The sequence below is a fragment of the Pomacea canaliculata genome, linkage group LG8 (assembly GCF_003073045.1).
Source record: "Pomacea canaliculata isolate SZHN2017 linkage group LG8, ASM307304v1, whole genome shotgun sequence".
Lineage (NCBI taxonomy): Eukaryota > Metazoa > Mollusca > Gastropoda > Architaenioglossa > Ampullariidae > Pomacea > Pomacea canaliculata.
Window position 1 is genome coordinate 22602281 of NC_037597.1, and position 22667 is coordinate 22624947.

A 22667-nucleotide genomic window follows, 5' to 3' on the forward strand; every position below is an offset into this window, starting at 1 on the left:
TTTATTTAACACCATTCAGTTTGGGTGTATTGACGGAGTAGCTATGAAGACATTTGAAATTGCAGGTGGGAATTGTAAGGGAAGAGGTAAAATATTGGGGGAAGCAGAGAGCTGAGTGCAGCAGAGTCTGAGGGTGAAGGAACACACTTGAGCTGATTTGAAAACCATTCTGTGCCATGTACTTCTTACAAGTTTACCCAGCTGTTGAATGGGTACCTAATCACTTGTAGGGTTGGGGAAGAAAAGGCATGGAGGAAAACTAGCCCCACCAACAACTGAAAGGTTATGGGGTTACATTTTCAAATGTAGATTAAGAATAACATTCTTTATAGATGACTTCAAAAATGCATGCAGCGTTTTTACCACTGCCAATTCCACTTACGAACAAACCAGTCCCATATGTAGTTTCAGTGCACTTTAACTGTCTTGGTAGGTAAATATTGTTTAATTGTAGCTGATGACAACTTATGCCTTGATCAGACGACAAGATGATGAGCATCTCCTTTCCTGCCTGCTCTTCTGGCAAGATGTGACAGAATTTGGAGCAACAGAAGATCATTCAGTAGATCGACTGCTCCGTCTTTGTCATGCTTGGTCCATCTACAACAGATATCTGTCTGAGGACAGTGTTCACAAAGTTGGTAAGTTTTGTTTGATAGATTTCAGTCAGAAAGATTGATATGCAAACAAAAAAAATTAGACACCCATGCAATTATGAACCATAAAATTTGCTTTTAAAATGAGATGTTGATCTTGGTTCCCTATGTTTGTCCTTAGAATTATCAGAAAAAGAACGTCTGAATATACATAAAATGCTGCAAGCAGCACGAAACTTCATTGAGGCAGCAGTATTTGACACTGCCAAGGTGCAGGCTGTAGTGAAACTAGAAAAGGAATGGATCCAGTACCTAAAGAAGGATCTCAAGGCATTTCTAGAGTAAGTAGAAATGCTTATTTAAAAACATTCTTATTTTCATATGCATTATGTAAAATTTAGATGCTTGTGTTAACTAGTATAACAGTATAGTGATCTAAAGATAAAGGAAAGATAACTGTAATCTTGCAATTCTCAGCTGCCGAGTGCGTGTTGGAGGTGAAAGTCCACCAAGTACAGCAGATGCTATTGAAATAACTGTCACGGACCAGGATGTTCTAATCAAAAGACCTCGACCTTGGGTTAGAAGGTATCTGTAGTTTGACTTTCTTGGTATGATGCTGCTCTAAATTCAGACAGGCTGAATTAAACTCACCAGCAACATAACAGCTGCATTCAGACATTACATCAAACATGACCTATCCATGTGCACAGATGGAACCATTACCAACATCTAGCATGCCTCTTATTACATCTGTACTTATTAAAAGGAGAATTTTCTTTTCTGTTTTAATATTTGAGATGAAAACAAAGTTTTGTGCTGTGTTTGTTTTGCTGTTCCCTACAATAGTCTTGCAGGGGAAAAAGGAAATATCTGAAGATTTTAGCTGAAGGTATATTTTAAATTTGAATGGCTGATCTTAAGGCAGATTTTTAATCATTTTGTTGTGGGGATCTAAAATGATAATGTTCACTTAAACTAAGTCAGCTTCAGTCAAGGGTTAGGTCTGCCCCTTTGTTTTCAGTCAAGAAAACAGAGATGCAAAAATGGATTCCATGGTTTTTAGTTTCATAGCCCTTTGAAAAATCATGCTCAGAACTCTGTTTTGTTTTAAGAATTGTAAGATTAGTTCAAGGAAAGAAGAACACAAATCTTATAAACTTTGCTGCAATGTGTAGGGTGTGTGTGTAATTCCTTTGATTATTTACCTTTATATCAACTTTTGAGCAACTTCATATCAATAAATAGAATTAAAATAACCCCAAGATTTATCTTTGCTTGAATACAGTTATAGTAGTAATGAGTAGTAGTATGTGTTCTAAATGTTAAGTTTTTTTGTTGTGTGATGCTCCATACACTTAATGCATATTTTCACTTGCTACATGAGTGGTGACAATTCTGAATGAGTGGGGTTGCTTAGCACCTATATTCACCTGCTTATCTTGTTTATTCACCTGTTCATCTTGCCTGTTCCTGTCACTCTAGATTACAGCCCGTCAGGTAACTATCTCCCTGGGTGTGATGACTGCATTTTCTATGCAATCATGCTGCATGCAAATATTTCATTTAAGTGGTTTGGCTTAAGCTGTACCTGCTTTGGTGTAGTGTATTTTGTACTTCAATATGAAAATTCTTAAGATGACCATTATATGCAGTTTCTTCAATTAAAGCTTTCTTTGTTTGATGCCCACTGAATGAAAACTATGTGTTTTTGTATTTTTTTCATTCTTTTTGGTATCTTGGTAATTTTATGTCTCTGTATTACTTTTTTTTTTCTTTTTGGTCTGATGGTGAAATATTTTGCTGTCTTTAATATTTAATTTTCTGGCTCTTTAACAGAGTCTTTCATGTTTACAAGTAGCATGGTGTGGAAGTAAATGATTTTAATGCCTGCACACATCCTGTAGCAAAGCATGTTCATTTACTTGTTCCTTATACAGTATTTCAGTAAATGTGGCGGTTATATTTCAGCTTGTTTTGCTAGATGCACTCTGACAAGCTTGTGATTTTTCCGTTTATAAAATGTTGTCATATTAAAAACTGGTTGTAGGAGATCTGTAAAGTTAAAGGCTATATGTTCATGCTTTATAACAGTGTTGGTTCCAGAATTAGTAGAACTGTCCTAAAAAAATAAAATGCATCATGAAACTTCTGTCAACACTTGTTATCATCTGAACATGCATTCTAGGAATGTATTCATATAAAACTTACAAGTTCATTGAATGGTTTTGGGGGCTACTTCTTCTTTATGTCTGCAACCATCTTCAGAATATAATTTGAATAATATTTTGGTCCATTTTTTTTAGCAACACATAATACCATGCATGGTTATGGGTCTCTTTTTGTTTTTTGTTTACTTTCTACAGTTTTGCTTGTAGGAGAATGCTTTGGTTTATTGTCCTATGATGCCATTAAGTCACAGTAAAGATATACAGTTACAAAACATATGTGTTGATTTGCTATAAAGCCTATGAAGAAATGTTTATTATTATAAAGAGAACACTGATACTACACATTTTTCTCACAGCATGTAAAATTTCCCCTCTATAGTTGTGGTTGTATTTAGTAAATTCCTTTTCCCTATTAGCAATGTTACGTATAAAATGTTTATATTCATACATGTGTATAATGTATATTAGTTTTGCTCAGACTAGAACTCAAGAATCAGGGATCGAGTTTACATATCCCTAAATTCTTTGTTTATTGATATAGAAATTTTAAAATATATTTTGTACTTTATATTTTCCAGTAATAGAAATATCCATGCTTTTGCTGGAAACAATAAACATAAGCTGTAATGTGAAACACAGGTACCCAGGATCTGGAGCATCAGAAAGAGCAAAACGGCTTCAGAAGGCTCTCATTATTGCTGAAGACATCGACGATGAGCGAAAAGCAGAAAGAAAGAGGGAAGGATTGGAGAGGCGGAAAGAAATGGAGCGTGAAAGAAGAAAAGCAATTAAGGCAGCTTATGCTAGACAGAAGGAAGCCAAGAAAAACAGCAAAGCAATTGTGAGATAATTCATAAATCTTTGATCTTTGTTTAAAATGCTTGGTTTTATGTTGGTACTCTTGACAGTTCAATTTTAAATCTTTTGTACCAGAATAGGGCTTTTGTATTACTTTTGTGACATAAGTTATTTTTTGTGAATATATTTAAACTGTGGCTGGTTACTTGTCTTGCTTACATAGACATAGTCCTGTGACTGTTATACAGAATGCAGAGAAGAGTCAGGATAATATACCTGGTGAAGAGAAGATGAAAGAAATGGATGAAAAACCACTTACATATCACGAGTTATCCAGCAACCGGCAGTCAGTGTTATTTATTTCTTAAATTTTGTCCTCGCTGCAGTCAATTAATAAACATTATAAGTGGACGAATGCAGTTGGTGCTATATATTCATAAATTATACTAAGAACACATCAGATCATTCATAATCTGTTTTGAGTATATACAGTGATACCTCGGTTCTCGAACGCCTTGACTTTCGACCAAATCGGTATTCGACCAGGAAATTCGAGAAAATTTTGTCTTGGAATTCGAACAAATATTTGGAACTCGAACATCCGAACGTCCGAGATGAGCCGAGTTGAGCCGAATGGCGTTCATTCTGCCCAGCGTGCCTTGCTTGCGTCATCAGTGACAATAACCATCCCCCTTCCCTCCTCCCTCCGCATTCATTCCCTCCTGCCATAAAGTTTGGTACAGGTACAGTAAATGAAACACAATTTACTGTACTGTACAGTACATTTTTTGTTTTTTGTTTTTGTTTTAATAAATACACTTTTATTTCTTATTTCTTGTTGAGACTCATGTTTTTCTACATATTATATACAAATTAGGCCAGTAAATAGGCATTTTCTGGGGCTTGGAATGAATTAATCCAGTTTCCATTATTTCCTTTGGGTTTCATTGCTTCGGTTCTCGAACAATTTGGTTCTCGACCGTCCTCCCGGAACGAATTATGTTCGAGAACCGAGGTATCACTGTATTAAAAATATTACTCTTATCCTGCCTTATTTTGCCATATGTGCTATAGACTTTTTAATGCTGATTTTTTGTTTAAAACCAATTTTCCAGAGTTATGTCAATGTTTCGGAAGTATCTGAATGAGACTGATGCACAGAAGGACATACAGCCCCAGATAAGTTTGCTGCAAGACATTGAAACCTTCATGACCTCCAAAGATTCCAAGCAAAAGAAGGAAGCAGCTTCTGCACATATCTTCAAGTGAGAGGATGATGTACTCAAAAGACTCAGAAGGAAAAAATTCAAACTAGCAGAGCAAAGAGCTAGAGCTTTAAAGTGTAAAGTGACATATCATATTTTATTTAAAAAAAGTTTATATTAATATTTTTATTATTTTTGGTGTAATGATGTGTTAAGCTCAGTTTTTGTGCTTAGTTGCAGGTGACCACATAGGAACAGTACTGCTAGATTGCGATTGGGCAGTTCATGCTTTCACTTAAAAGGATCATTCTTTTTTAGTCTCAACATTTTTAAAAACAAAATTCAGCTTCACTGATAATAATTGTAATTCAATTTTTCATGTTTCTTCACTTGGATGTGAGTTGAATTGACTGTAACTTATACAAGAAACATAAGCTTCAGATTTAGGTTGATTCCAATTTAAACTAATGTTGCAGGACATACCTTGATCCACATTCAAAGAAGTTTATACCATTGAATGAAGATATTGTTCAAATGGTAACTACAGAAAATGATCGCCCCAAATCTAACACACTGAAAGAAGTTCAGAAAGTTGTGCTGTCCAAGGTGGAAGAAACATTCAAAGAATTTCTCAGTGTATGTCATTCTTAATGTGCTCCAGTATTTATCTCAGATATTAAATTGTGATTTGAGTGAAAATGTGTCAATGTTATGGTCAGCTAAGCAGGTCACATTTGATCAGACTCGAAAGCCACAGATTTCATCAGAGAGCTTGAAATTATGAAGTTAATGTTTCAGTCAGTTTTGCCATGATTCTGGGTACCAGTCTGCTTTATATCTCACTTTTTTTTCCCCTTCAGTCATTTACAGATAATAAACACCATAATTGTTTGGTTATTCTTCAGCATCAAGCAGAGGAATTTGGTGTTGAGCCACAAGAATTAGCTAACATGTCTCAAGCTGAGCTCACGTTGCGAACAAGTTCAGACCAGTCTCTGCTCTCCACTCGGCACAAGCGCAAAGGAGCCAGTCGTGGCAAGGTTGTAGATTCTATGAATTTTATTTCATAATTAGTTACAATAATTGTACACATCTGCTTTATTGTTTTCACTTAGCAGTTTTAAGGGTTAGAAATTGGACCGCTAAAGCACCAAGAAGACCATATATCCTTCATTTTTTGGGGGGGAGGGGGTGAAATGGCAGCCTGGTGTTTTACATCAAGCCATTTATCATAACGAAGCAGCTGATCTTGTAAGCAGATATCTCATGTAAAGATAGAACAATTTGCATAATATCTGATTCCAAAATATCTAATGTGTTGTTGAAATGAACCTAACTATTGCAACACTGGACCAATGACAGAAGTTTTCAGAGGAGAGAATGATGCCTAAGTAAGGAATACTTAGACCTGGATTAATTTGATTTTTACACTGTGAACATTGTTGAATGCTTTCTTTTTCCAGCACTGAATAATAACCATAAGCACTATTACCACTCATTATAACACTGTATCTGCATATGAGGATCAGTCCATTTTAACATCTTAGCCTCTCTCAAAATAGTTTATATTATTTTTACAAGTTTGAAAATTTGACTTTTTGCCACTTAAAGGAATATTTGTTGCAGTTAAATAGTTCATTTTAGGAAATATGAATAAATTTTGATGAATAACAGAGATAGCACATTTTAATACAAAAATACTCAAAGTACTTGAGTACTTTTAGGTAATTATCTTAAAGTATTTTTTCCTAGTCTGTTTGAATAATGTTTACTGGCTACAATCCTACTGTTTAAATTTCATCTGAATCCCTTTTTGGAAGCTTTTAGTGTTTTTTGTCTCCCATCGTGTACTATTCTCAAAACTTTTTCCATAGCACCCCTCAGAGAAACAAGACAAAAATGAAGAGGAGAAAGGTGTACAGAAAATTGGCACACTGGAATTCACCTCTGTGAAAGTAAACTTGTTTGAGGGTGGGCAAGTAGGAAAGTTCTCTCGTCCTCTGCCTTCCCCTGTGACAAAATCGCCCAGCAAAACAATGTCTGATACGAAGGTGAAGTTTGTAGCTTTAAATGGTTTTACCAAGATTCCTGAAAGCCGGGTGTCTGAGTCCTCTCAATCTGTCTTTGGCAAGGTAAATGGGTGTCTTGGATCATGTCAGCAGCATACTGACCATAATCTCCTGCAGGAGGATACTAAATGCCATGGCTTCTTATGACGACTGCAATGCCAATTTTCTCGCTTTCTTTAATACCTCTTAACAAAATTCCCCCCAAAGTATGTCTGAACACTTTCTAAATACAGCATATTGTTTCAGATATTTATGTATCATGTCACATTTGCAGTGCATTTTCATTAATAAGAGGCTGAAATGCCTTTTGCTGGTGGTCTGTTTACATATTGTAAAGAGCTTTTGTGTGATGGAGTGCACTTTTCTGTATAAGAATTACATTCTAGTAGTTTGAGTGATTCTGACAATTAGTTGCTCATTAGAACAATATGAATGAGATTGTCTCAGAAAAATAAAATGGGTGGAGGAAGCAGATTTTTGCAGAGAATGCTCCTCCTCTTTGCCTTACAATTCACACACAACGAAGATCTTGAGGTGTTTGCTGTGAACAGTTACACCAATCTTAATAATCCTTTTGCAGCTTTAAACATTAAGCTTCATCTACTGATGCTCAAAAAGTTGTTTGACATGCTTGTATAAAAGATACTAATTTATTTGTACAGTTTTTGATTTTACAGTGATTGTTCTAGATGGGTTGATTTGTTGCTGGGAGGAAGATATTATGATTAGCCTGGTCTCTTGCCCCTCTCTTTTATTGTCTTGCTATATTGCTGTAATTGTCCAGTGTCACTAAGCTGAAGAATGTTGCCCAGTAAATGTGACTACTTAGATTTTACTGAAGATAAGGTAATGATTAGTCTAATAACGGATTCATGTGTAATATTAAAAATATCTAAACCATCTTATCCTTAAAGTATAAATCCTGGTAAAGTCAATCAGTCCACAACTGCACCATTAGGTCTTTTGGATATCTTTGTTACTATTTGCTTCTTTACTTGTCATATTTTTAGCTGCAAAACATAAGATAGCTATTATTAGGTTTTGTGATGGCTGATTGCGAATGTGTGCCTACTCAGGGAGACAGTCAGAGCACACCATCACGTTTGGCCAGTGTTGAGGGTCAGCCTCAGTCCAGCAGAACTTTTGACACCCCACTTTTATCCCTCCCTTCCCAACGAAGAAGCAGAAGAAACAAGGTATAAGTGTTTCTGATGGCTGCTTTAAAAGGAACTCTGCCAGCTTTGCAAATTGTAACATTCGTTATTGCTGCCAGCATGGACATACTGCACACATATATTATACAATTGAATGCTTGTGTGAATATTGCATCCTGTTGGACCTACACTTCTTCACCTTTAGATGTTTGGGTGTCATGGGTTATATTCTAACATAGATGTGAAGCTCTGAAATGTCTTTTTGATATCTATTAATTGATCTGTGAAATTCTGTCATTGCTTTCTTTATGGACCGACCCTTCAGTGCAAGGATTTCTTGTTTTATTTCTCTTCCCCTATAAATGTGAGAAGAATGAGAAGTCTATGCACTGAAGGGTTAGTCCATAAGGAAGCATATTTGAAAATTCTGATACAGTAACAAAATAATATAAAAATTATCATTGTCTTATTTAAATAATACACATCTCATATTTCATAATTATTGCTTGAACCTTTTTTTTTTTTTACTTTTAATCATTATTGTCATTTTTATCAGTTCTTATCTAGGGAAGGATGCCTTTGATTAATTTCATAAAACTTTTCCTCTTACATCATTTTCTTTTTTTAAAGTCTTGTTTAACATGCAAGGAATTTCTCCTATGGGACATGGACATAAAAGACCATGAAATAATGCCATTTTTTTCACATTTGGTGAGCAGTTGCAGTGACATGAACTGACATATAATCACTAAAAATGACCACAAAAATTGGTCTGGGTTTAAAGCTACTATTGGCAGTTTCATTGCTTTGGTGCACAGATAATGCTTTATTATGTATGTGCCTTGTGTGATACTTCTTTTCAGTATACATCTTCAGCATATACATTTTTTTCAGCTCAAAATAAATCACGGAAAAGTGCTGCTGAATATGAGACTGAAAAAACATTATCACTATGTGATATATGAATGTTCTGGTTCACTTAACAAAGCTAGCATTTTATGACAAATTATAGACCATTTTACATCTTAAGATAAGTTGTTTTGAAAAATGTGACTAATTTTAATATAAACTAGATATACTTACTGCATTTGTGATATGAATGGAGAAAATTATTTTTAGCAAGAAAAAAAAATGTGAACAGTTCACTTATATTATCTGATTGTATTTACCAGGTTTGGGGAAATATTTGGTGAACTTTTCTATTGGTATCTGATACGATTCTGTGTTTGTGCTACAGTAATACAATTACTGAAAATGTTTAATAACATAAGTTTTTCAGAAGCACTTCTTCTTGTCAAATTTGTTTTTTAAAAAAAGGCTGTGCATGACATACCTATTTAGACACCAATATCCAATTACAAATACTAAAAGATAAAAACACAGTTATTTCATTCTTTCTCTTCTCTCTATCTTAATGTTTGTATGTGTAGATAGATGCACTGAGCACATTATCTTTAGTGATATGTCAAACATTTTGAAGCACTTACGATCATTTTTAATTGATCTTTAATGTACCGACGGTAGAAAAAAATTCTCTTACACATTTTTTATAGTACTTGTGATAGTAGGCCCAGTCTGCTAATGTCTACTCTAACCCCTCAAGGAAGAGCTTATTATTTATACTATAAACTTGAATAATAATGATGTTTATTGAGTTTGCAGATGGAAGGACAGATACCTTTGGAAAATTAAAATGCTGAAATGACGATACATCTTTTATAACAATAATTTTTTCGAAATCATACAAAACTATGAAATAAAACTCAAAGCATGAATTAAGCAAGTAAAGATCATTTAGGTTCCTTTATATGTTTCTAATTATACAGCAGCATGAATAAAGATATATGAAAAATATAAATGGGCAGGTCACAGGTCGGGCACAACCATCTCGTGAAGACAAGAATGAGTTCCTGCATACCTTAGCTCAGTCTGCAGCGGGCCAGCTATCAATTTTCATGCTATATTTCTACAAGTACATACTGAAGCATGGAGAAGTGGATGGTATGCCACAGATACACAAGGATCTCTTCTTCTACATTGAGGTGCAAAAGTTTAAGGTAAGCTTTCAGGAGGCAAAGGTCGAAGAACAGCTCTTTTAATTTACTCCCCCTATATTCTATAACAAAAGTTTAAACAGAACATTTCATATATATTCATGTACACACATGATGTGATGCACAATTTCAACTGGTCTTACATTACTGATGAATATTCATACAAAAAATTGATGAAAATAAATGTTTTCTGGAAAAATCAATGTCTATATTATTATTTTAGGATTGCAGCCATGCGTACTCTGATGAGGAGATGCTGAAGCGGAAAGTACAGTCTATAATGGACTGTTTCTTGGAGTCTGTGTATTCACCACCACTGCAGGTATTACAATACAGTGTTGTCACCAGTCCCTTTATCACAGCTGCCATGAGAAAAAGCATTGTGACCACAAGACAAATACTAATTTTGAACACTAATAACAAGAAAACAAAATGTTCTCTGGAAATCAAGGTCACACTAAAAAAAAAAATAAAAAATTCAAAATCCATTTTGGAGACCTTTATTTGTGGAACTTATGTATAACATCCTATAATAAAGAGACTGGAACATGAAATAAAACTTGTTAACAATTTGTAATATTTTGCATGTGATGAATTTTTGTAAGTAGTTTAGCTTATTAGGTGCACATTTATCTTCCAAAAGATTGCCTTTACAATTATGATTCATTATATTCTTGATAATTATTTAGATTGACATCAGTCCTGACATCCATCAAAAGACAATAAAAGCGGTGCAGAGATACTTGGCTGGAAAGGATGTGGTGCCCTCCCTATTTGATGAAGCTCAAGTTGCAGTCTTTAAAGAACTACTTCCATACTGGGCAGGCTTTCGTAAATCGCGATCTTATGTACCAGAGAGTTCCAAAAAACCAGGTAGCCTGATTTAATATAGCTAATATATTTATTTCTGGTTAAAATTTCAATATTAGGTAAATATATTTCTAAAAGGTGATCAATTAACTGAGGTATTTTATGATAATTTAACCAGGGTTGCCTTGCAAATGCTTGCACACAGTTCATGAAGATAGCACTATAAGCATAGCTGTAGCATGTAAAAGCTTTATTGTGGCAACCAATTCCTTGTCGCCTGCAGTTTTAGTGTTACCACAAAGCAGAGCATGTTCTCACAGAAAATTTTCATTCTCAAAGACTACACATGGACTCAAGTTCTGGCCCATACACCTGTTCATCTTACATACACATATGAAGCAGTTACACTTGGCAAAGATGGCATTGCACCTATTTTTCAACTGGTGCCTGATAAAACAACTTCATTTCAAAACAGCAGTAAAGGTTTTATCTTCTTGTGAGAACAAAAAAATATTCATATGCAGTTTTTTTGCAAAAAATGTTTACAATATATATAGTACAGGGTGGACAGAATGGGCTTGATAAACATACGTACACACAGGAAACCACTATGTACATAGGGGAGTCACAATAGGGTAAGTATGGGATGTCCACCGACCGTGTCCTATGGCTCACCCAGATAGAGGGAGATGGCTGGGTGTCACACAGCAAGGCAGCTGAGCTACTTTCTAGAAAATCTGGGGTATGAGGGATAAGAGGGTGGAGTAGCAAGTGACAGGGCCAGTCTAAGAGACAGATTTACCCCATCGAGTAGTGTGTTTTGAGGAATGTGTATGTTTTGATCTTACCAGAATCATCTGATTGCACAGGATTAAAACAACTATACCCATGACAGCATTCAGTGTTAAGTTGTGGTGAGAATTGGGAGACTGGTCAAACTACCCCATATTTCTCTGTTACATGTAGTAAAACTAAGGTGCAAATAAGCAAAACAATAGAACTATGATGCAAATGTCTTACACTCTGTTAATGTGTTACAGATTCTATACCTTTTTTGTTTTCAGTGACAAAATTTGACAAGATGCTGAGAAGAAGAATGGAAAACATCCAGAACTACCAAATACCTTCAACTGAGTTACTCCTACCCAGCATTCCAGAGGGCGCTATTCCCACATACACAATAACCCTTTCTGATGGCATCAAGTACAGGGTAAATTTTGCTGTTGTACTTTGTGGAGGACAATGATGCTGATGGGAGATATAACTCAAATAACCCCAGAAAAGTTTTTAACTAGTGATGAGATAAAAATATTGACATGAAAGCTAAAACAAAGTATAACACAACATCTTTCCATTTTTAAAATGTAAATTTGGAGAACAGACAACAATGCAGCAAACAGTAATGTCTGACAAGGCTAAATACAAACCTGGTGGAAGAAAAAAATTTGTGCAATTGAAATTCTGCTTCTGTTTAACAATACTGTTACAGCCCCTGTCTGCTCAGACACAGGTGTCTGTGTCAGCACAGGTCTCAACACACAGTGGCAGCATAAATTTTGTCACATGATGTGTGCAAGTAGATGTGTCTCTAGCTGTAAGTTGTTGCATGCTGTTACATGCTACAAGCCAGCTTGTGTTGTGGGAAGGGGAGCAGAGACTGCAGTAGTGCATTTTGAACATCTCCAGCACATAGTATGCCATTCACGTAGGAATGTGCAAATGGAGCACTTGAGAGTTTGCTAGTCTGTTTCTTTTTGCATGTTTTAAATTTAATTATTCCATTATGGCCCTTTGATTCAGATCACATTCATTTTCACTTAAAATTTTCCATGACTGATAAATGGCCCTTGCTAATTTAGATTATTCAATAACTGCATCAGCTGCTGAACCACTCTTACTCTGAATGAGTTTCCATGAAGGCATTTAAAATTTCTTTTTTCATAACATACAAATTACAGATCTATGTGCTAGTCATGCCTAAAGGCATTTTTACCTGATTTTTGTCCACATCATTTTAAGGGACCTTAAATTGACATTATAGCTGCTGTAACCTAAAGACATCCCAGCGTGCAAGGGCTTTGGGCATTTGAACGGCCCCGATAGGGAAGTGAGACTTTGGGATGGGAAGCGTGTAATTCGATCCTAAACGGACGCGTCCATCGCGCTTTTTTTCTTCAGCCGCTCTCGATTTGGTAGCCACGTGATCGTGTCGCATCCTTCTACCCGCTGTTTTCCAACCCACTCCCCGCGTGTACGGGTCATAGGAAGGTCACATCGGCCGGTTTTACTTTGACCTGCACGCGGACATTTTGAACTGTACGTCCATCTTCAAGTGAAACACCGCCGATTTCTGAAGTAAGTCTTAATAAAGTTAAGTGAAAGATGCCATTAAAACAACTATACTTTATAACAGTGGATAGTCATGAATAATTTATGATCATATATAAGTATTGTAGTGCTTTTTGTGAAATGTTTCACGTGTTGTACCCGGCAGGTCTCACACATACATCCACTGGCAACTCGCTTTTACATGACGCTGTCTTCTATATGTGCTGTAAATAATTTAAATGGTTTAACCATATCCTTCTTGTTGTAAATAATCAAATTGTTTAATCGTATCTCTTGCCTACTAATTGCACGTATTTACTAATTACAGAAACGAAATGTTGAGCGAGAATACGATTGGCAGAAGCAAGGTGACAGTGCATGATGGGTTCAAATCAACTAGTCAAGAGGTAAAGCACACACACACACAATCTCTCGTATAATTGATGATTAACTTCGAAGTTGAAATCTATGACATGAACTCATTGAGTCATGCTTGAAATTCGTCGTCTGCTTTCTCAATAACAGTGGTGCTGCGATTACCAAACGTCTTGGTGCATTCTAGGGGAAAGCAACAAGACAATCACATTGCTTTCTGAACAACTAAAATTTTGGAAAATTATTGCAAAGCAAAAGAAAGAATTTTATTTTTGTACTTATACACTTTGAAATTAAAACAAAATGTATGAAATCCAAAGCTATGCAATGAACTTTGTCAAAGTCTGTCATTTTTCTAACAATCACTTATCTGATCACATATATTTTCTATTCTCTTAAAATGCTGCATGCCATTTTTTCATTTTATTTTACATGATTTACAAAAAGAACTAATTATAACAATCTTTAATTGCAGATCACACTGACTAGGTCTGGCTCAGTGAATTTTACCAGTAAGTTTATTTTGTCTCCCTCTATGATTTCATGAGGATCACTATACAAGCACAGGTTTTGTGTTTTTAATGGTGTACATGCACATCCTTATTATATCCATCTAAACATTTTCTGTTAATTAAAAAAATTGTCAATAGACCTGCATCCATAGTTTTGTTTTGTCATTACTTTTAAGACTAAAAGTAATATTTTGATTTCAAATACATTTTTGAACAGAGTTCTCAGCAAAGTTGATGAGCAGAGCAAAACACTACAGAATGTAGTTCACAAACTGAATCAGGTCACCCTGCTTCTTCAAAATATGGGGAAAGAGGAGCTGATGAAGAAAGGAATTAGAACAAAAGTGGTATGTCATTTAAGTATAATGTGTTAGTACTAGACACCTTTTTAAATGTTACCTTTAACTTTAGCTAATATATCAGTTAATATGTATGTTTTGCTTTACAGTCTTGATAAACCATTTAACAAACAGGCAGGCATAGCATCGGCTTACAGGTTAACTCTCCTGACAAGAATGTGTGGTCAGTGTAATATTGCATTAAAAATAATACACATTTTATGAAGTACAAAATAATGTAGTATTTTATATGCATAGATTTTATTTATAAAATAATTCTGTCACTTGCTTTTCATGGTGTCAAAATGAGCAGTCTGTGTGTCTATTAACTATGACCACTAAAATTGTTTTACTTTCATAAAGAATAGCTTTGATTAAACTCTTAATTAACTTGGTGATTTGAGTCACTTAATGCCATTATTTTCTCTAAAGTCCCACTAGGGTTTATTTAAGAGACTGGGTCTGGTTTGTAGCTATATTCATCATGCAACCATTGATCCCTCATCAGTGGAGTAGGGTTCAGCATTATATCTTAAACTTACCCAATCCAGTGAATTAATTTATTTTGCATTTGTATTGTAGTATTTTACATGGTGGAAACAACTACAGATTTTTTTTAACAGGTTCAGCACCTCTCGTGCGGAGAATTTTAAAACGGCTGCTTTCTTCAGAGTTGGCTCAGTGGAACCAAAGGAGAAAAAGTTTCCAGTCACTTCAGCTGAGAAGTATATTAATTGGTGCGTAGTTTTTGTTTGGTTTTGATTTCTTTGAGGTGTACGTCAATATGAACTTAAAAGGACAAAGTTTCCGAACAATTTTAAAAAATAGTGAATAGCAGTATTATTTACTCTACATTTACAAATTTATTATTGTGTACAATAGCATTTAAGTCTACCTTACAATTTCTATTTGTGCACAGCTGCAGTCCAAGAGACATGGATTGAGGAATGATTCGAAGGGTGATGCCATCTAATGGTGAGTGGAATTACAAAATGAGTTTGTCGAGTTAAAATTATTAATGTGAGCATTGTTTTATTCTTCGTGGATTTATTCAGTAGGCCTATTTACTTTACTTTTTGTACTAAAGATTAATTGGTTACTTTCAGATATTATCCAAAACTTCTTATACACACAAATGGCCATCAAGACATTACCGTTTAAAAATCTTTTTATTCGACTCTTTTTCAAGTTCTTGTAATCTCACTAGTAATTAGTAGATTTATGAAAGCTTTAACTCTTTCTTTACACAAGGCTAAAGGCGGTCAAACCCCCCTGTACGCATGAATTTACCCTTTTTCAAAAAATTATTAAAAAATAACTAAACAAGATAGAACAGCAATTTAAATTGATTATGACAGATCAAAATGTTTAGAAGTGGAACAATTTTACCGTAATCTTGCTTGTGAACTCACTTTTATGATAATCCAACAAAATTAGGTATATTATGTGAAGTTTTGGAAAATGTTTTTTTTTTTACACATTTCAAACAAAAAATTCGGGAGCAGATGAAAACCATTTTTGCACCATTCGTGGCCAAATTCTCCTTCATCTGAAGCAGGAATATCCTCTGGGATGTTCTTTCTTTTGTTATTCGACGTTTCAGATGCATGATGTTCACAATGTGTACCATCGAAAAGGACAGGTAGTGTAGAAGGTTCCCAGTCACTTAATCCCCAGACACTTCATCCCCAACGCTTCATCCTTTAAATGAAATTTTAACTATAAAAATTATGAAGCCGGCGAAAAATTTAATTGAAATTCAAATAATTATCTTCATATAAACATCACAATAAGTTTTACAATTAAAATAAATATTGAAATACATTAATAATATTTAAATCATGCTATTAACTTCAACGTCATTTGAACATCTACAACATTAGTTAAAGTATTTTAATTGTAAAACTTATTGTGATGTTTATATGAAAATAATTATTTGAATTGCAATTAAATTTTTCGCTGGCTTCATAATTTTTATAGTTAAAATTTCATTTTAAGGTTGAAGCGTTGGGGATTAAGTGTCTGGACACCAGTATAGAATATCGGCGAGACTTTCGTTCAAACGTACGTCCTTCGTCATGTAAGGGAGATAATTGTATTCATAAAGGCCTAAACTATCTTATTTATTAAGTTTTTCTTTTAAACCACGAGCTGTATAGGCCTAAACAAAATTACAACAATGCATCAGCCCAATGTGAATACTGCATAACAAGTGAGCGGCCACCTGTGTTGAGTGCATAAAGAAAGAGTTAAGCTTTCATCTATGTGAGAGGTTAGTTCTACTTACACAGCAAAAATCAAAATGTGTAAATACATTGTAACTTTTTTCTTTTCTTCTACAGGGATTCCACCACTCATGGATCGATTTTTGGTGTCATATTTTTCTATCTTTTATGTAAATTGTTTGACTTTATGTTATAAATAATTATTTCAAAAATAACTTTCATGGGGTAAAAAATTATTGACTGTAATTTTTATGTAAATAATTGGATGAATGCTTATGTTCAAAAACAACTTTAATGCTTTAAATAATATAAACTGTTAAAATAGTTTTTTGTTGTAAATAATAAAATTGTTTAATGATATCTCTTGCCTACTATTTATGGGTTGTGAGGAAACGAGATTTTGAAAAGCTGTTGAATGTTTTCTTCATGGTGTGCAAGCCTGTGTACCAGTGTAAGTAAAAGTGAGAAAGGGTGAGGGATGCAGCAAGGTGGGAGTGGGGAATTTGATGGGAAAACACGACTTCTCATGGGTGATCGGTGGGAAGGTGGGTGGGTCTTTCGTGGGAAAACATGGGAACCCGTGGGAATTCCCTAAGAGGTCCCCTTAGGGTCCCGCCTCCAAAACCCGAGAGGGACCCAACTTTCTTCCCGAAGAGGTCCCATGAGGGACCCAAGAGTTCTTGCAGGCTGGGATGATATTAGGCTAAGCAAGTCCAAAAGCATACATATGAATGAATACTATTGTATTATCATAGAGCCAGTAGATATCTACTGATGGTGTGTTGTCTGAAAATGCTTTTCTAGTGCTGGTTTTTATTGATTCTGCTGTAGATTTATGAATATATTTGTGCAGAGGCATATATGTTGAACACATATCCACAAAAACAAGTATGCACACAAAGTCTATGATATTCCTCCTATTTTATTCAAATTTTTTCATTTTGTTTATCACATAGATAAAACATCATATGGTTTCATGTTTACGTGCAGAGTGGGGCATAAGTTGTTTTCATTGAATAATAATAATACTTTTAATTATGGTTTGAGAATCTACTCACTACACCCTCCATAAATATACATATGCAAGCTCGTGCAAGGGAGTCAATATGTTAAATATTTTGGGAAAAGGTCTGATATAAAAAGTTTTTTTTTTTTAATTTATAAAAGTTCCTTGTGTCTGTATGCCTTAAGGGCACTAGCAGAGAATTCCAAACTGTGGGTCCAAATATTGCTTGCTTAAAGTGGAAATCTAAGCAGAAAGGCATCTTGAGATCTTGACACTATAATGGTTTAACCTGGTGAATAGAGCAAATTAAGTAGTCAAGTAAACTACCTCAGTTCAGGCACTGAAAAGAAAGGGAGACCACTTTGTACTCTGCATGTGCCCTACCTGGGAGCCAGTGAAATGCCCTGAACAGCTCAGTGGAGAGGGGAGGGAAATTTGTGTTTTACGCTCAGCCAGCAACTAAGGCTACATCAAAGGCAAGGCAGCCAGCCCTGTAAACAGATGCCATATGCAAAGTAAGAACAGAGTATCCGAGACAAGAGCTGAACCAAGGACAGCCAACCCTCACTTTATTGCATGATGAGGCTGACAGAGAACAACATAGCTCTTAATTTAGTGAAGTTTGTTCAGCTGCACTTTAAGTCCGTGAGAACTAAATTTCAGAAATTGACTCGGGAAAGAATGAGACACTGCAAGTTGTGGTCCCATTGAGAAAGGGATATTTACAAAGCAACCCAATGCATCAGAGGTGGCGCTTAATGCCTTACAAAGCTGGTTAATATAAATTTTCATAGTCACTTCTCTGATACCAGTCAAGGGTAATAATCTATGTATAAAATTTTGTGCATAAAATCCTTATTTCAGTTCATGTATTTTTTCTTTCATTTGTTGTTTCTCATGTTGCCATTTCTCATTTGTTCTCAAGTAGATCACGAAAAAGTTCTCCAGGTTAATGTAAAGCATACGAAACTTTAGCCTGTCTTGCATTTAGAATTTTTCTAAATGGTATTTTTTCTTAAATGATATAAAAGGTTGTTGGGAAGCAACCTCAAAATAAATTGTAGTTTGGTGTCCACAGATATATATATATTTCACTCTATGTGAAATTTAAAGTGATACCTTGTCTTTACCTGTTTATAGGAGGTCCAGGTAAGTACTGTTATTTAGTATCTCACGTGTAATCACCAAATGTAGATGCATTTTACGCTTTTAAGCACCTTTATCTTTAATTAACCCCTGACTGCTTTCATTCACATGTAGTATAGTGTAGAAAATGAATTTTTTAATTCTACACAATTATTTTTAGTCTAAAACATTATATCATCTTTGTCCCTGTTACATAATAAACAATAATTAAATCACTTTCCTTCATACAACTGAACCAGCTGTTGATGGTAAGCTTGATTTCCCAAACTGTGAGCAGCACTTTTGCTTTATATTTGAAAACGGTTTTGTTTTCAAGAACTTACCAAATCACACAATATATATACATAGAGAGCGAAAGGTAATGGAAATGACTGGTGAGGGGGATGGGGGAAAATACTGTATAGTTTGTAATGGTTGTCTACCTTCAATTATCCCTTTGAAAAGCTCCGTTCTGAACAAAAGCTGCATTACGTTCTATGCATCAAAGAATGATTCCACTTAATAGGTGAATTAAAAGTGTGTGCTTATATATATATATAAGGAGTCAACATTATATATAATTATATATATAACAGATGAGTTTTGATAACAAATGTAGAATAGTGGATGATGTATTGCTCTCTGTCATGCTGCTGCAGGATAAATGGAGTGTAAGTATAATAAATAGTAATGTAAATAAGCATCATTCTAGTTAGGCTTCTAAATGCTTTTAAGGCAACTTAACAATGTAAGTTTTACTGCTGCTTTAAATGCTTATTGAGGCATTACTAGAATGCAGCTGACAGAAATGGTGCATTTCACATACTGTAGTTTATTATTTAGTCTGGAATGAGTAATACTTTTGGTACCATAAAATTATTAGTATATGTAGTTTCAGATTTAATCAAACAATCTTGAATAACAAAAGCTATGTCATAAGATAACAAACTTAGGCCAAACAGCCCATGTTTTATTGTGTACATACATGTATACCAAAGCAGTGCATATGTGTGTAGCCATGCACCCACCTTATATATAAAACTCTTATAGGCACACACTGCTCTATCATATAATCTACTGTCCCTTCATTTGCATGTTAATGTGAAAGTAAATGAAGACTGCTTGCTTTCAAGACTATCTGAAGTAAAGATTGCCTGAGTTTCTACATGTGTGTGTGTTTCATATATTTATATTTTGCTTAGATTACATTCACCTATTTTTGGATATTTTCTAGTAACCTTATCAGCACAAAGCAGGCTTGCAGAAGAATTATCATTCCTTCACAAGTTCTGACAAAAATATCTGATTAATCTTGTTATTTTCTCTTTACACAACTATGACATATCTGAAACATACATTAAAAATGTTGACTTTTATTTTTCAGGAAAGTGAGAGTGGGGCTCCTACTCCTACGCTGGAGACTAAACATCGAGAGCGTGGCAGCCGCTTGGGAAATATTTCTGGTACAGAGAACCTTGCTCGTCAAGGTCGCAAAATGTCCATTAAGACTGACTTACCTCATAAAGATCCACTTTTGGCTAGATGATGGCCTCAAAGAAATTGGTTAGTTGCAATAATTTCCTCTCAGAGGTGACTAACCCATTCTTCTGTTTGAATACAGAAAAGAAAGAAGGCCTGCTCTACATATGGTCTGGAAAATGAAAACCTCTGCACAAGAAAAAGGATAAAAATCTAGTAAGCAACATTGAAAGATAGAAGCCATTAGCAGCAAAACATAAACAAAATATAAAAAGGATGAATTTTGATGCTACAAGGTGGGAAAAAACTAACTATGCAAACTGATCTCCACAACAAATTTTTATCAGGCTGGCATCAGGATTAGTGTTTTGCCAAAGGAGAAGTGAAAGTGTGTAGATCTTTAAATTTAAAACAATTTGTGAATTGCCATATGCAAGTGGGCTTGATTCACATATATTTCATGTCATCCCATTAAATTTACCCAATAAGCCTTTTTTTTTAAGGTAGAGATGAATCTGTAGGCAGCGCTGAAAGAAGACTGGAACATTCCTCTGCTTATGTCTGAGCTGGATACTTCATAACATTAATGTGCTTGACAAATTGTGGGGTTCAGCTATTTTTGGCTGTCTTGGCTGTTTGTTTCATTTTTTATTTTTGTTTTTTGTTCTGAGCTTCTTTATTTTGAGATTTATCTGTTTTAAGACGTTACTGGTAGCTTCAAAATTTAAAAAATATATACTACACAGAATACATTTAGAAATCATTTATGATGTTACCATATGAGAGAGAGTGTGACAGAGCCATCTTTCATCTGTCTGTAGACTTGTTATTTTTCATGTATAATATTAAATAATAAGATATATTTATAAAGCGCCAATTCTTACATACAAGAACTCGTGCACATATCTGCATGAATACCTACAAACATTCACATATATCATGAAGAAGTTAGTATAAAAAGTCCTAAAGGTTAGCAAACAAAACTGCCCATTACATAATATGTCTTCTTCCTATAACCTGCATGTGAACGTCTTTTTATGTCTAGTCAAACATTCCAACACATAGGCAAACATTAAAAGCTGTAACTTGTGGTTAGAGATTCTGGAAGACATACAAATTTGTGTGATCACTTGTAACATTCGATGATATCTGAAAAAGATTTTTTTGACTATTGTTCACTAAAGCCATTCTAAAAATTGACAATGGTAATTTAAAATTTTGATAACTTTATGTAACATTTGTCAAAACTTTATAGTGGTTTTTTAACTGTTCATTTATTCTGTGAATTTTTACATTTATTTATGCTTTGTCCTACATTATCATAGTAGTACTTTTGTACTTTGTTTTCAGTGAAGAGATGTGGATACTTTGTACATAATAATGGCAGAGACATTTAATGTTGAGAAATATTATAGCAGAAAAATTGTGCTAAATAATTCTTGACCACACCGCTGCCAAAAGCTAAAGACAAGAAACCTATCTTCTGCCAAGACTGATTACTGCTGTGTATATTTTCTTGTTAGAGGCTGTTGACGACATGAAATATTTCATATGCAGTATTTGCAACAACTTTTGACTTTTATACTGTTTTGGTAAAGCTGATTTATCTGTTCTCATTTCTTTGTGCTGTTTTAGTACATCTTTGATGCTTTTTGATAGAGATTGCATGTGGTCAGCACAAAACTGACATTCCAAGTGCAGCTTCTCCAGCATGGCTCCCCAGCTTCAGCCATATATAGCATTACTTCAATTCTTTTGCTTTAAGATTTTACACCACCAGAATTCAGCATTACCCCTTGGTAAAAGCAGACTGTGATCATATCAATATTTTAATTGTATTTCATCTGTTTGACTTTATTATTCAAGAAGTTTATATGTATATAATATGTGTATATTAATAAATATGTCCTTTGTTTATTGGGATTAATGTTTTGTTATTCAAGTATATTGCTTTGCATGATGTTGTGAGAACCAGACAGAATTACATGAAAATTATTCAAACAACAAAGCAATTTTTCAAGTATTAATGTTTTATTATGGGAAAACAAAATTGTATAAGAAATGTTAGCACCATGCAAAACAATGAAAATGTACGTGTCGTACGTCTTTGTGAAAGGTGTACATTATATAAGTCCGATATCGCGGTTGAGGAATGTTCGCAGGAACTATTATAAGAAACGAATTAATATTGTAAGATCTGGCTATAATGACACTCGACAGATAGCTTGGTATGTTTAGAGCAGTTAATGGTGGAAAGAGTAAAGGTCATCCACTGAAAGATGGTGAAGTAAACCCTTGAATTACAGCTGTGCAAATAGTTTAACCCACCGACGCTAAATTTGACGTTTCTATTTCACCATACATAAGATTCTGTCAAGAACCTGTTGACTGTATTATTGTATTATCTCAAAAACATTTGAAA

General features: G+C 34.6%; 1 protein-coding gene across 4 annotated transcripts in view; it reads left to right on the plus strand.

The window, feature by feature from the left end:
* Positions 1-22162, plus strand: part of LOC112570837 (regulator of G-protein signaling 22-like) — a 33439-nt gene extending 11277 nt beyond the window's left edge. The window contains exons 15-31 of one of the 4 annotated variants that reach the window (XM_025249477.1): positions 481-641; positions 778-937; positions 1074-1184; positions 2082-2096; positions 3407-3608; positions 3814-3911; positions 4681-4830; positions 5247-5406; positions 5676-5810; positions 6645-6902; positions 7916-8035; positions 9859-10050; positions 10271-10369; positions 10737-10920; positions 11922-12067; positions 19426-19437; positions 20151-22162. In XM_025249477.1, coding sequence (XP_025105262.1) covers positions 481-641; positions 778-937; positions 1074-1184; positions 2082-2096; positions 3407-3608; positions 3814-3911; positions 4681-4830; positions 5247-5406; positions 5676-5810; positions 6645-6902; positions 7916-8035; positions 9859-10050; positions 10271-10369; positions 10737-10920; positions 11922-12067; positions 19426-19437; positions 20151-20312 — 2365 coding nt within the window. In that variant the 3' untranslated portion in view covers positions 20313-22162. Of the gene's footprint in view, positions 1-480; positions 642-777; positions 938-1073; positions 1185-2081; positions 2097-3406; positions 3609-3813; positions 3912-4680; positions 4831-5246; positions 5407-5675; positions 5811-6644; positions 6903-7915; positions 8036-9858; positions 10051-10270; positions 10370-10736; positions 10921-11921; positions 12068-18781; positions 18791-19425; positions 19438-20150 lie in introns of all 4 variants that reach the window. The other 3 variants (XM_025249476.1, XM_025249479.1, XM_025249480.1) reach the window with 3 other exon arrangements.
* The last annotated feature ends 505 nt before the right edge of the window (positions 22163-22667 follow it).